The sequence below is a fragment of the Rosa rugosa genome, chromosome 2 (genome assembly GCF_958449725.1).
Source record: "Rosa rugosa chromosome 2, drRosRugo1.1, whole genome shotgun sequence".
NCBI classification, from domain to species: Eukaryota; Viridiplantae; Streptophyta; class Magnoliopsida; order Rosales; family Rosaceae; genus Rosa; species Rosa rugosa.
In genome coordinates, this window is record NC_084821.1 from 19956039 (window position 1) to 19970608 (window position 14570).

The 14570-nt window shown below is 38.1% G+C and overlaps 2 protein-coding genes and 1 long non-coding RNA gene across 3 annotated transcripts; all 3 read right to left on the reverse strand.

Moving 5' to 3' along the window:
- Positions 1-3339: 3339 nt before the first annotated feature.
- Positions 3340-5429, reverse strand: LOC133732313 (cytochrome P450 CYP82D47-like). Its single transcript, XM_062159840.1, has 2 exons — positions 4299-5429; positions 3340-4209 (listed from the first exon to the last, which is right to left on the reverse strand). The coding sequence occupies exons 1-2, from the start codon at positions 5280-5282 to the stop codon at positions 3580-3582; spliced, it is 1614 nt and encodes a 537-aa protein (XP_062015824.1). The 5' UTR covers positions 5283-5429; the 3' UTR covers positions 3340-3579.
- A 2625-nt stretch (positions 5430-8054) lies between these two features.
- Positions 8055-9967, reverse strand: LOC133731848 (cytochrome P450 CYP82D47-like). Its single transcript, XM_062159279.1, has 2 exons — positions 8908-9967; positions 8055-8822 (listed from the first exon to the last, which is right to left on the reverse strand). The coding sequence occupies exons 1-2, from the start codon at positions 9889-9891 to the stop codon at positions 8193-8195; spliced, it is 1614 nt and encodes a 537-aa protein (XP_062015263.1). The 5' UTR covers positions 9892-9967; the 3' UTR covers positions 8055-8192.
- Positions 9968-10522: 555 nt separating this feature from the next.
- Positions 10523-11203, reverse strand: LOC133729157 (uncharacterized). Its single transcript, XR_009856252.1, has 3 exons — positions 10928-11203; positions 10716-10796; positions 10523-10566 (listed from the first exon to the last, which is right to left on the reverse strand). It is a non-coding gene; the product is annotated as an uncharacterized LOC133729157 (long non-coding RNA).
- Between the last annotated feature and the right edge of the window lie 3367 nt (positions 11204-14570).

Genomic DNA, 14570 nt, shown 5'->3' on the forward strand with positions numbered 1-14570 from the left:
ATCAGAATCAACTGAGAACTTAACTCTTTAGTATTTATCTGAGTTTGATGAGATTCTCCTTTTACAAGGGTTTTGTAATTCAGAATCAGATGAGTTTACAATAAAGTGAAGCTTACAATAGTTATCGTTCTTCCCGGAAGTATTCCATCTCTCAATGAATCCAAGCTTGGAACCCCCACCCTGAAGTATTAATGTAATCAAATGTGCAGCTCTTGAAAACCTCTACATTATATTCTTTAGATCTAGTTCAATGGCAGTATGGGCATCCCACGTACTGGTTAGTTCTTTCAAATTGGATACGTATAGTAGAATAACTTTTCATTATTTTTGACAGGACCCGACTTGAAATTTCACCTTGAAACCCGAGGTGACCCTATGGGGCCCATTTTTCGAGAAAATTCGGCAGAACTTTTCCTATAATAGATGACCCTAACGTGAAAAGAAGTAAAACCAAGCTTCTAAGCAACCATCCTTATACTCCTAGAGCCACCCTGCTCCCCAAATACCATCAACTCCATTTTCACATTAAACAAATCTCATCTTAACAATAATAATCTTACAGGTTATCAGAGAAATTCTAAAATAAAAATAAAGAGGATAAAGGATCAATAGATCCTACAATTCGGAAGCAGTAACAACTACGCCTCAACTCCATATACGTCCGACCTCAACTAATCCCACCTGCAAACTGGGCATTTGAAACCGAAGGGCCCAGGGAAAAGTAATTGAAAAACACGTTAGAGTGAGTGGACAAAAATAATTAATCGAGATAATTTAAGTTAAGTAAGTTTTGATACTTTCCCACAAATGCATTATTTCCAAAATCTCGATGCATGCAATATTTATAAAATATATTTCTCGCCACATGAAAGTTCGTGAAAACACACCAGCCTCGTTGGTTAGAAGAAATCGGACTAGCCTCGCTAGTCAAATAACAATATATTTATTTAAGCTCGAAGCTCAAGAAAACATGCCAGCCTCGCTGACCAAAAGCAAATTCACCATACGAATAAAGGAGCCTCCTAGGCTCGAGTCGGAGTCTCCTAGACTCTTGAACCTCCCAGGTTCTTGCTCAACTCAGCTGCAAACACATAGTAAGCGGGGATGAGTACTAACAGGCTAGCTAGCAATAAAATAAATAAAACGACCCATGTATGGTGAGTTAAAATTATACGAAAATCGAAAACTAGTAAGGCTTCCTCAAAATCTCATGAGAGAAAAAAAAATACAAATTTATTTTCCGATGACGTGGCCTCGCACGCCAAAATATTCTTGAATTCAACAATAATTAAGCGGAAAATAATAAATAAACATAATCCCTTCTGAAATCCCATTTCCAAATATCCATCTAAAATCTCGAAAATTGATAATTAAAATATAAATGATAAATTCTGGAAATCACCTCAGAATTAATTTGTCAATATTTTTAACATAAATCACAAGTCTAAAATCGAGCATAATAAACTTCAATCCGAAAGTCCAATCCATATATTAATTTATAATTCAAATTATTAATATGCTCGATAAATAATTTGATATTTAATAAAATCAATAATTTGGAAATTAATTTGCATGCATCAATTAAAATCAAAAGTCCACTCACAGTACTATTTAGGCGACCACACATATGAGTTTCTTCGTCAAGCAGTAGCTCGGTACGTCGTCCTATGCAATTATAATCTGTAAACAATAATTCGACAAATTAAATATGATTCTAAAATCAACTCCTCTTAAATCAACATCTCATTTTCTTCTCGGATTCAACCCAAACTTTTCTGTCAACAATTATTCATCTTAACTTTCTTCCACTAGCTTCCATTTAACTCCAACACTTCCAATTCACAGTTTTCTCAATTTATTCTCAACACCAAACCCCAATTTCTCATCCAAAATGCCACAACTTTAATTGGGCTAATATTAACCCATCCTAGGAAGTATGATAAAGCTTAAAAAGGATAAAATTGGTTATGAAAGGGCGTTGGAGGCGGCGGAGGCTTAAGGTGGCCGGAATTCCAACTTCCAAAATCTTCAAATCTATATGTAATATTATACTCAAAAGAAAGCCCATGAGGTAAGGAACAACTTTATATATACCTTGGGATTTCTCCAAATTCTAGATGGTTTGGCTGGAAATCAGAAAATAGCCCCAAAAATCCAATCTACTACAGTCACCTTCTTGGCTTCAATTTGTCATCTGTGCTGAATGATAGGATGCAAAGCATATATGGATGGAAACCTTGTTTCAAGACGAAGAGATTGATACCAATTTCATGGCCATAGGTGGCCGGACGAAGCGGCGGTGAAGCAGGGAAGTTACGTCGGTGAGAGAGGAAAAAATTTGGAAATTTTCGGAACTTTCCGGAAATGGAAAGTCAGCTTGCTATTTATAGACACGAATTCAACATAATTACAAAACTGCTACTGACTTGAAACCCTTATAACTTCTTTGTTACAACTCCGATTTTAGTGTGCCACGTGTCCATGAACTCGGTTTAACGTCCTCTACAACTTTCATGAAGGAAGTTTCCTAAAGAACTTAGCCGAACAAAAAATCAACTTTCAGAGCCACTAAATGATCAAAATGCAAGTGAAAAGTAAAGATTTTATCCGTTTACCTTCCAAATGACCAGTAAACGGGTAAACTAAGGTTCGGGACGTAACAATTTTTATTCAAAAGTCATATTTTTTGACTATGTTTGGCTACCTCATCACACTTGACATTCCCAGCCTCTGTACCGTGTCACCTGAACTACAAGCAAGATTTGTACAAATGGTAGTACGTTATGCTGTTTTGCATATTTTCCTTTATCAATATTGTTTGGATCCTTCTATAATTACAACGCCAAGATCCATATTTAGTTTAAGTGGTTCATAATTAAAAGAGCAGATCGAACGTTTGAGGATCCCTCTTGCCGGAACTATAATGAGAGGCACCCCATAAAGTCTCTCAATATTCTTGGCCTGATTGAGAATGTTGTGATAGTTGGAAGATAATACTGTTGCCTCAAAATTAGGATTGCATATTTTGTGTGGTGCTTTTTATTCTACAAAGTTTTAATTTTTTTTTTTTTTTATCCCCATTCCACCCTCCACTCTCACCCATACAAGCTTAACTTCAAAGTTCTAATTGGCTCCACTTTATTATTTGTATTTTGGTCGCACATTTGCACATAATCTCTTCATCATTTTATAAGAACTGCTTTTTATCCTGCAATTAATTATTGTAGAAACACAAATCTCAATTTTCCAGTTCGAGTAACTATAACAAAAAAATGTCTCACTCAAAATATTAATAATAAAATTGTTGACTAACTATATATTTTTGATGGAGTGCTGAAATGTCTCACTCAAAATATTAATAATAAAATTGTTGACTAACTATATATTTTTGATGGACTGACATCAGCACTAGCATGTACATGGTGGAGTAACTCAGTGACACATCTATTATTTTCTATTTTTCTTAAAAGTTATAATATAAACAAGACAACCTTCTACCACATATTATAATATCACAACCCATGTTGATTGATGGATCATTTTTATTTTGTAACTTGGATTATATAGTAAACAATTTTTTTACCCATAAAGTTTATGAGATAAACGAGGTTTGATGAGAACTTCAAGTGGAGTAGCTTTGACATTTGTGAGCCCAAAACTCTCGGTCATATCAATTGGTGCATTATTAGAGAGAGTCGAAACTTGGAACGCTTGTAAGAAGCTGGCCAATGTAAATTGCACCATTTGAATGCCGAAATCTAGTCCAGGGCACACTCTTCTTCCACTTCCAAACGGAATTAACTCAAAATGTTGACCCCTAACATCGACGTCTTTATGGGTGGTTAGAAATCTCTCTGGCATGAACCCTAATGGGTCATCCGGCCACATTTTTGGGTCGGTTTGGATCTTCCATAGGTTTGTGATCAACCGCGTACCTTTTGGGACATAGTAGCCACCAATAGTGCTGTCCTGGTTGAATTCATGTGGTCCCGATAACGGTGCTGCCGGGTATAACCGAAGCGTCTCTTTCACTATGGCTTGGATATAAACTAGCTTGCTCATATCCGACTCACTCACAAATCTCTCTCTTCCTATCTCGGTGTCTAGTTCATCTTGGGCTCTTTTCAACTTTTCACGGTTGTTTAATAGTAATGCTATTGCCCATGTCAAAGTGACCATGGTGGTATCGCTGCCTCCTGCAATCATATTCTGAGAAAAACACAAAGTATTTATATATAAAAGATGTATATAAAAATATTCAAATTTGAGTGCATATATAGCTTCATAGAAATATGTACCAAGCTTGTGGCTTTGTTGATGGTATCTGCATCAAAACCGCCGAGCTCTGCACCTTCAAGTATTGAAATCATGATGTCTATGAAGTCTTTCTCCCCTTTACAATTATAAGCATCATCGCCTTCTAGTGCTCTCTTTTTCTTATGCTCTTCCACCCATTTTCCAACAATGGCGTCCAATTCTTTTGCGGTTTTCTTCATTGCTTTCTCATGTCCTCCTAAATCCAACCACCGAAGATGAGGAATCACATCGCCAACCAATAACATCCCCACAAAGTTAAAGAACTCCCTCACTGCCTTCTGGACTTGACGTGCTTCATTCTTCTCTTCCTTGTCGGTAGCAACAGAGTAACGTTTTCCAGCCACCATCCTGAGAATCACGTTTAGAGTGAGGTCCCCGAACCATTGTTTTAACTCCACCAACACTTGGTCACTGTTTGAGCCTTTTTTTTCATTTGATCTACTGCTCCAAATTCTGTACATTTCTTTCAAAAAGGTGCTCACTTCCGAGCCTCGAATGTGTTTGAGCAGCTCGAGCCGGCGCTTGGAAAGCAACTCTAAAGTGGTAATCTTACGCATTTCTCTCCAGTATGGTCCGTAGGGTGCAAACCCAAACATTGCGTAGTTATAGCCAATGTGTTCTACAACGGCCATTTTCGGTCGAGAGGACAAGCATGTGTCTTTGATGGTGAAGCACTCTTTAGCCATCTCACTACTACTCACCACCAAACATTCATGCACCCCGAGCCGGACGGTGAAAAGGGGTCCGTATTTGTCAGCCATGGCTCCCAAGGCTATGTGAAGAGGCTTGGTCGACCTTCCTAATAAGGGAAGGTGACCAAATAAAGGCCATGCACCCTTCGCTTCAGGAGCTCTTTTGCCCTCGGAAGCTCTCCAACTCCTTGAGATTAAACAAAAGGAAATGGTTATTATTGCAAGCAATCCAACCGTGATAGGATTCTTCAGATAAGGAATGAGAAAATCCATTGCAACTTATTTATGGATCGTTAGCTAACTAGGGTGGAAAGATATGGGCAGATTTGGTTTTGTATGACTTTGCTCCTTCACAAACCCACATTTATAGCACTAGTAAGATATATGGATAACCACTGAGGACTGGTTTCTTATCAATCGCGGAGTAATTTTCATCATACAGTTTGATTTACACATTTAATATGATTGTCTTTCAGTCAATAAGTCAACATTTCTATTTACAAAATGAGACGTACTAATTTCACGAGACAAAATAGTCTTGTCTTTCATACACATTCGATCACTTCAAGAAATCATGCATTTGAGTTGGCTGCTTGATGCATGCACTGTACAGTCCTAAATGGCCAAATCTAAACTATCTAGAATTTTCATTTACGTGCTGATTTTGGATACGAATGGTGAATTATTGGGGATGGTGATGGTGCCATAGATGATAAACTATTGTTTACCTTGTCATCTACTATTATCAACAGAGAGTCTTATTGGTAGTCAAACGGTGTTTTTATATGCATTGTCCAAATTCAATTTCTACACCATTTAGTCAAGGTTGAGTGATCTATATATTGTACAATGACAAATTTATGTTCCACTCTACATGCATAGAGCTTCATTCTAGTCGATTTGAAGATATATTTCAAAGCTAACTAATCCCTTAATTTATGGGTGTTTCTAAATGTACCCAGCAAATATCTTAATATACCCAGCCCTAGAATATTATGTTTAATTTTCCAAATTTACCCTTAAGTAAAATACACCCAGCAAACTTCTAAGCTGCAAGCACCATTCAAACCCAGCAAACATATACTCGATCCAAACTTAAATGTCATCTTCTGGTATGGAATCGATCTGTTGATTTTTTTAGGGTTGATATGATTGCATGTAAATTTTGGATCTTTTTGTTAATTTTTCAGAGTTTTTGGGGGTATTTGGAATTTGATTTTGATTGATTTGATGCGAATTAGGTGCGGTGGTGAAGAACAAGGAGTGCAAGGAGGAAGGGGACTTTGATTGATTTTGATTTTGATTTTGATTGATTTGCTCCGGTAATATTACCAAGGAGGATGAGGATGAGGATGATGGCTGCACAAGTATACTTACTTCATCAACTGAAATATCATTTTGATTTTGATTTTGATTGATTTTGATTGATTTGATGCTCCGGTAATATTACCAAGGAGGATGAGGATGAGGATGATGGCTGCACAAGTATACTTACTTCATCAACTGAAATATCATTTTGATTTTGATTTTGATTGATTTTGATTGATTTGATGCTCCGGTAATATTACCAAGGAGGATGAGGATGAGGATGATGGCTGCACAAGTATACTTACTTCATCAACTGAAATATCACTAGTATGTGGAATGGAATGCACTTGATAGTTGGTGCCAACTGTGTTCCTTGATCAAAGAATAACTCAAAGAATGAGCATCGGGTTGTATACCTTTGATCAAAATTCTCAGTTGTAGGTTGGTCTATCTAGTAGCTAAATTGTGAATTTAACAGGCTAGAGGTTTTGCAATATATATATGGAACTAGTTGATAGTCAAACTAGCCATGAGCAACTACTATCAGAAAACTCTGCGCATACGCATCAAGTGCTTCAATTTGAAAATTCTTTCTTGTCAGTTTCTCTACTCTGAAAATAATTAACATCCCCGGATATGGAAGAACATGTCAATCAATATGATAGCTAGCTTCCTCATCGGAGTACCAACAATAATACTATCAGGCTGAGTCTTTTAACTCTGTTCTTGAATTAATTGTCATGACTTATAATCACTGTAGATCGAGTTGAATGATACCAAGTTACCAACTACCGAAAAATATGCAGCTCATGACCACTCTTAGAGGGATTCAAAAAGACTTCATAATGTTGAAAGTAATCAAAGTATCTGCAGAAGATCAAGTTAAGGATCAATTGTCTACAGTTGGTGTCTTCCGATGCTATGTGATTTTGGCACTTGAGAGTCTCCTACAGAGTTCAACACTACCAAGACTGTTCATGTTATGTGCGGCCGGGATTTAACATTGCATGTTCATCTACGTATCTCAGGAAGATATTTGATTTCAGAAAAAAAAAAAAAAAATAGCATGGCAACAATTTATTTCAATATACTACACTTCTTGCAGCTGTGCTAGATAGAAGAAAGATCAATATATATTATTAGGACCATATCAGTTTGTAGATGGTGAGCCTATTGAAAGGAAGACTATTTAGAGCCGGAATGATTATGTGTTGATAAAGTGATATAAACTGTTCCAACATAGCCAATCGATTTCTAGCTTGATACCCTGAATGTAGTCTACAGATTTGTAGAAATCTCAAGTTTCCTATATGTAGTCTACTTTGTTTCAAATGGGAAGGTATGCATTTGAGTCATAATTAGAAGTCGCATGATATCTTAGCCTCATGTGTCAGCTACAATTCTATGTAGAAGTTATGGATGATCAAAATAGCTGGAAAATGACTTCAATGTAGAAGTTATGGATGAACGTACACAAGACCTCAGAGAGAAATCAACAATAAGATATTTGGGTGAAGAAATCTCCTCGAGGGGAATCACAATAAGGAGAAATCTCCTCAAAACGAATCTGAGTGAGGAGTAATCCTCTTGGGATGAATTCGGTTAATGACAATGAAACACACACTTTTACCTCCTCATATATTCTGTCTCTCTATTCTGTATCTCTTATTCTCTAGTTTATAACAAGACTAACTATATATTTTTGATGGAGTGAGATCAGTAGTAGCACCGTGGGCATGGCAGAAACTCAATAACACATCTATTATTTCTATTTCACAGAACAACTATAATATAAACAAGACAACCTTCTACACAAGCCATGACCGATGGATTGATCATTTTTATTTAGTAATTAGATAACATAGTAACTATTTTTCATTCATAAAGTTTATGAGACAAACGAGGTTTGATGAGAACTTCAAGTGGAGTAGCCTTAACGTTAGTGAGCCCAAGACTCTCAGTCATATCAATTGGTGCATTATCGGGAAGAGTTGAAACTTGGAACGCATGTAGGAAGCTGACCAATGTAAATTGCACCATTTGAATGCCGAAAGATAGTCCAGGGCATGCTCTTCTTCCACTTCCAAATGGAATGAACTCAAAGTGTTGACCCTTAACATCAACATCCTTATGGGTGGTTAGAAATCTCTCTGGCTTGAACCCTAACGGGTCATCCGGCCACATTTTTGGGTCGGTTTGGATCTTCCATAGGTTTGTGATCAATCGTGTACCCTTTGGGACAAAGTAGCCACCTATAGTGCAATCCTTGTTGAATTCATGTGGTGCTGATAATGGTGCTGCAGGGTATAACCGAAGCGTCTCTTTCACTATGGCTTGGATATAGACTAGCTTGCTCATATCTGACTCACTCACAAATCTCTCTCTTCCTATCTCGGTGTCTAGTTCATCTTGGGCTCTTTTCAACTTGTCACGATTGTTTAACAGCAATGCTATTGCCCATGTTAAAGTTACCATGGTGGTATCGCTGCCTCCTGCAATCATATTCTGAGAAGAACACCAAGAGGTTACAAAGAAAAGTAGCAATTAAAAATGTTAAAATTTGTGTGCATAGCTATACAGAAGTAAGTACCAAGGTTGTAGCTTTGTTGACGGTATCCGCATCAAAATCGCCGAGGTCGGCACCCTCAAGTACCGATATCATGGTGTCTATGAAGTCTTGCTCCCCTTTACAATTATGAGCCGCATTGCTTTCTAGTGCTCTCTTTTGCTTATGCTCTTCCACCCATTTTCCAACAATGGCGTCCAATTTTTTTCCTGTTTTCTTCATGGCTTTCTCATGTCCACCTAAATCCAACCACCGAAGATAAGGAATCACATCGCCCACCAAAAACATCCCAATAAAGTCAAAGAACTCCTTCACTGCCTTCTGAACTCGACGTGCTTCGTTCTTCTCTTCTTCGTTGATAGCAACAGAGTAACGCTTTCCAGCCACCATCCTGAGAATCACGTTTAGAGAGAGGTCGCCGAACCATTGTTTTAACTCCACCAACACTTGGTCACTGTCCGAGCCCTTGTTTACATTTGCTCTACTACTCCAAGTTTTGTACATTTGTTTCAAAAAGGTGGTCACCTCCGAGACTCGAATGTGTTTGAGCAGCTCGAGCCGGCGGTTGGAGAGCAACTCTAAAGTGGTAATCTTACGCATTTCACGCCAGTATGGCCCGTAGGGTGCGAGCCCAAACATTGCGTAGTTATAGCCGATGTGCTCTGTAACTGCCATTTTCGGGCGGGAGGACAAGCACATGTCGTTGATCGTAAAGCACTCCTTAGCCATCTCACTACTACTCACCACCAACGATTGATGCACCCCAAGCCGGACGGTGAAAAGGGGTCCGTACTCGTTAGCCATGGCTCCCAAGGCCATGTGAAGAGGCTTGGCCGACCGTCCTAACAAGGGAAGGTGACCAAATAGAGGCCATGCACCCTTGGCTTCAGGAGCTGTTTTGCCCTTGGAAGCTCTCCAACTCCTTGAGATTAAACAATAGGAAGCGGTTATTATTGCAAGCAATCCAACCGTGATAGGGCTCGTGAGATAGGGAATGAGAAAATCCATTGCAAGCTAGCTTAGGCGGAAAGATATGGGCAGCTTTGGTTTTGTGACTTGACTTTGCTCCTTCACAAACCCACATTTATAGCACTAGTAAGATATATAATTAAGCACTGAGGAAAGTAATTTTCAGCTTATAGTTTGATTTACACATTTAATATGATTGTTTTTTAGTCAAGTCAAGATCCCTATTTACAAAATGAGACACACTCATGTAACGAGACAAAACAACCTTCTCTTTGATTCACACTGACTTCAAAAATCATGCATTTGAGTTGGCTTGATGCATTTACTTGTGGCACATAAACTCTCACATGGCCACAACTCAATTTTGAATTTTTATTTGCGTGCCAAGTTTAGATACAACTAGTCAATAGGTGATGGAATGATGGTAATGGAGCCATATATGATAAAAGGCGGTTTAGTTTGTCATCTTGCATTACCAACCAAAAGTTCTATTGGGGGGGGGGGGGGGGTGGGTCCTGTTGATACAACTAGTCAATAGGTGATGGAATGATGGTAATGGAGCCATATATGATAAAATGCGGTTTAGTTTGTCATCTTGTATTACCAACCAAAAGTTCTATTGGGGGGTGGGTCCTATTGATACAACTAGTCAATAGGTGATGGAATGATGGTAATGGAGTAGATATATTCTACTGGAGTACTGGGCATCAAGACCTAAATATAAAACAAAAGAAAATGAATCATTTTGAACATAAGCTCAGAGTCACAGAAGAAAAACCCCAAAATTATCAGATTCAGTATACTAAACTGTGGATCTGTTAATCAACATAAATGAACACTCATCACAGAAAATAAAATCAAACCTGCAGAGCCACTGAACATTGTGCAAGGTCCCAGGCTTCGTAACTCAAATACCATGACATCACCCATCGATTTCATTTCCTCTAATCACATCAAACATACAAAAACAATCAGTGACGAATAAACCCAAAGCAGATCTAAACATTGAATGATCAGAACCGAGATTGAAAAGATGAAAAGATGGAAAGAATATGAGATAAGGAGTAAGACGTACAGATCGGTACTTCGGCAAGCAGTAGGAACAGAGGGGCTGAAGCGAGGTCATGACGTCGTAGAGATCTGAGCAACGCAGCGGTGGCCATGGCTGCTTAGAACGGTAAAGAGAACGATGGAAGAGAGAACAACAAGAATGAGATGTTGATCGGTGTGCGAGAGATCTGATCGGTGTGCCAGCCATGTGAGAAAGAAAGAGGCTGAAGAAGTGAAGAGACCCGAGCTAAAGAGAAGTTCTCGGGAGAGACAGACTGAAGACTTGACCGAGGGAATGAAGGATTGAGTGAGTATTTATACGGCGGCCATTAGGGTTTCAGAATTATAACCAAAACGACGTCGTTTTTGCTTATTTCGGTTCGGTTCGGTTTTGAGCGGTTTTTGACCCCTAAAAACCGAAAACCGAACCGAACCAAACCGTATTTTCCATTTCGATGTGGTTTTCTTTTTACTTTAGTTCGGCTTTCGACTCTGTTTTTTTCGGTTTTCAGTTTCGCGAACCCACCCCTAGTTGGTGGGGTATATGAAAAGTATTTTAGTGGATTTTGGGTGTATGAACATTTCTCCTATTCTTAAACCTTTGTTTTTTTCCTGCATAATTGTCTCACCACGTGCAAAGAAACAATGAAAATATATGATGCATGCTATATAATTATAATTATGCCTCAGGCTGCTAACTGTCCTGTCAAATAATGACCTCCACTTATAAATAAGATATCTATATCGCTAAACAAAACTATCATAACCATCTGAATGAGAAATTTACCTCCATTTTCATTTATCTACTAGATTTGGATAGACCAAAGAAAATCACACCGCATGGTTCGATTTCAGTCTAGAGGCAGTTTTACCTGCCACAAGTGACTGCAATTTCCATTTTTATATGATAAACAATGTCTAGTTATTTGTCAGCTAGTATTGCCAACAGGGAGTGCTGGCTATAGTGGACTAATAGTCCATCGAACAGTGCATACATGAAATGACAAATTTCAAAACTTGTACCACAATTTAGTCAAGGTCTGTCACGTTCCTGATCGATTTGAAGATATGTCTCAAATCCAGTTCAATCCATTATTGTATTATTCAATGAAATTTAATAATCATATGGCTGGGTTGCCGGTCCAATCGATCCGATCTTGACCTTCAGGATTCAGGCCACCCAAAAAAAGCCACTCAACAATGTTGGGAACTAGGTTTGGCAGCCTCTGTTCAGAGGCTCTGCAATTGTCGCAACAGTATCACATAGTAACTCTGTTCATAGAGTGTTGTAATAATTAAAATAGCGTTTAATCTTAATCTCTGTTCTGATCTTTGTGTGTTACAAGTTACAACAAGAGGTGGATCTAGGAGAAGTGTGGTAGGAGGAATATCAGTATTAGTCTTTTGGTAGGATTATGCATTCCTCCAGGGGTGAAATAGAGGACCTGAATGAGGAGGTTTCGAATAGACTGACCAAGATCAATTTTAGGTGCTATTTCCACCAATCAATTAGCTTGAGGTGCGAAAATTACCTGCAAGGTAATCGCCAAATAATCTCTGTCTTGGTATTGTTTTGCTTGCAGGCGCACAACAAGATGTCTCCATTGACCATTGTTAGTGAACACGTACAAAGACACGAGTTAGGATCCTCTCCTAAGCAATTTAATCACCTGAGCTTCCTAAGCTTTGAAGCATATTACGACACGTGGATTTATCAAATCTAACAGTCTATAATTCTTCTTTTCCTTCCGTCACTTTATTCTTTCCTTTCTCTCTCTTCTGTTTTTCCTTTCCTTCACTAGTTCACTCCACGTTCCTCTTTTCCTTCACTTTCTCTCTCTTCTGTTCTTCTTCACTCCTTAACAGATGAAATCTTCTTATGACAAAACCTCTCTCTCTTTTAAATCTCTATTTTGCCACATCTAAGCTATCACCTCCCGCTCTAAACAGTTCTTTCTTCTTCCTCTTCTCCCTCTTCTTTCCCTTCAATTTAAGGTCCAGCAATCTTTCATGTGCACTCTGGGACTGAGATTCAATGGATGAGTTGAAGTTGGGGTTCGGATTCAAATCATTCAATTGATGGGTAGAATTTGGGGTTGGGATTCAATTGTTGATTTCGATTTATGTTTCTTCTCTCTAATATTCCATTGCCTAATACATGAATTACTGAATTAGATCTATACTTTTAGTTGATCAGTAAGTTATAATAAAAGATATATTCACAATGAATGCAATTACCCAGCAACAAAAATTTCTCCCAAAGTTTGCTTCTTTTTCTTAAAGACCACATCTTCAGCTCCAAAACGTTTCGGTTTCTTACAGATAATAGTCAATACTCTTTCTCAACTTGAATGACTCAATAAAATCTTCAATTCCATCATCCTTTGGTTTCCATGATGGGTTCGTGCTGATAGATTAAGAGGTGAAGAAAATGAGGAATCTGGGTTTGAGATGAATGGGTATTGCTAAAGGAAGAAGAAGAAGAAGAAGAAGAAGACGAATTGGGGAGAGAGAGAGAGGCACTTCAGGCGTGAATGAAGGGAAGAATAGGGGAATAGAAAAAAAAATAGAAAAAGAAAAATTAAATTGTTGTAGACCATTAGACTCATTTTGGCCACGTGTCAAAATCTAATGAAAAACTTAGACAAGTTAGGAGGGGAATGGCTCAGGAGAGGATCCTCTCCCAACATTATTAGGGCTTCACAGACATATCACATACGGGAGATGATCCTCTCCTGAGCTTCTTATCTAGCTGAGCTTCCTAATTAAGCTTTCTACCACAAAGTGACACATGTATATAATTACATCTAATGGCTCACATTGACTCTCACACTATCTTTATTGTTTTTTAAATCCTCGGGCTAAAAAAGTCAAGACTCTCTCATCTTTTCTCTAGAACTCCTTCCAGCTGCTTTGATCTCCCCTGATTCTCTTCACAAACACCGCCCTCTACATCGCCTTGTGCCGCCACAAGAAAAATTAGCTGCCAAATCGAAACTCGCTTCAGAGAGGTTTTAAGAAGCAATCGCAGGTCTCTCATCCTCCATCACAATAGATGCTCTTTTTTCTTTTTTGGCAGATCTCTCTCCCCCTCTCTAATGGAATGGACTTTCTTGTGCTTCAATTTCATCATCCTTTGCTTTTCGAGATGAGTAGGCTATGAATTTACAACCCCTTTTGACTATTAAACAACAATTAAACATCAAATCAGAAGAACAAAGAATGAAAGCTTTCTGGGCATCAACGAGTTCTGGGTTTTCTTGACCTTTGAGCAATTCTTCAAATAGTGGATAATTTATTCTTTTTGGTAACTGGATGATTTGATGAATTGAATTAGTTTAGGATCAAGGTTTTGAAATGTCAGACATCCTTCTTCCTCAATTACATCATTTGGGGATGGAAAGCAAACTCTGAAATTCAATTATTTTTGGGTAAAAGAAAATCTAAATTTTTTTATGTGTGCCCGTGGTGATTGGAAAATCTAAACTCTATTGAGTCCTATGAAACAAACTCTGTTGAGTTGAATTTGAATGTATTGAAAGTTGTAGAGAAAGATAAGTATGTCGAAGAAGAGACCATTGTGCACTGAAGTTTCAAGAAATTGGAAGAATTGGATATTGGGGGTAACAAGAATCAGAGTAATGGTCTTGGTGATGTGGAAACTAAGG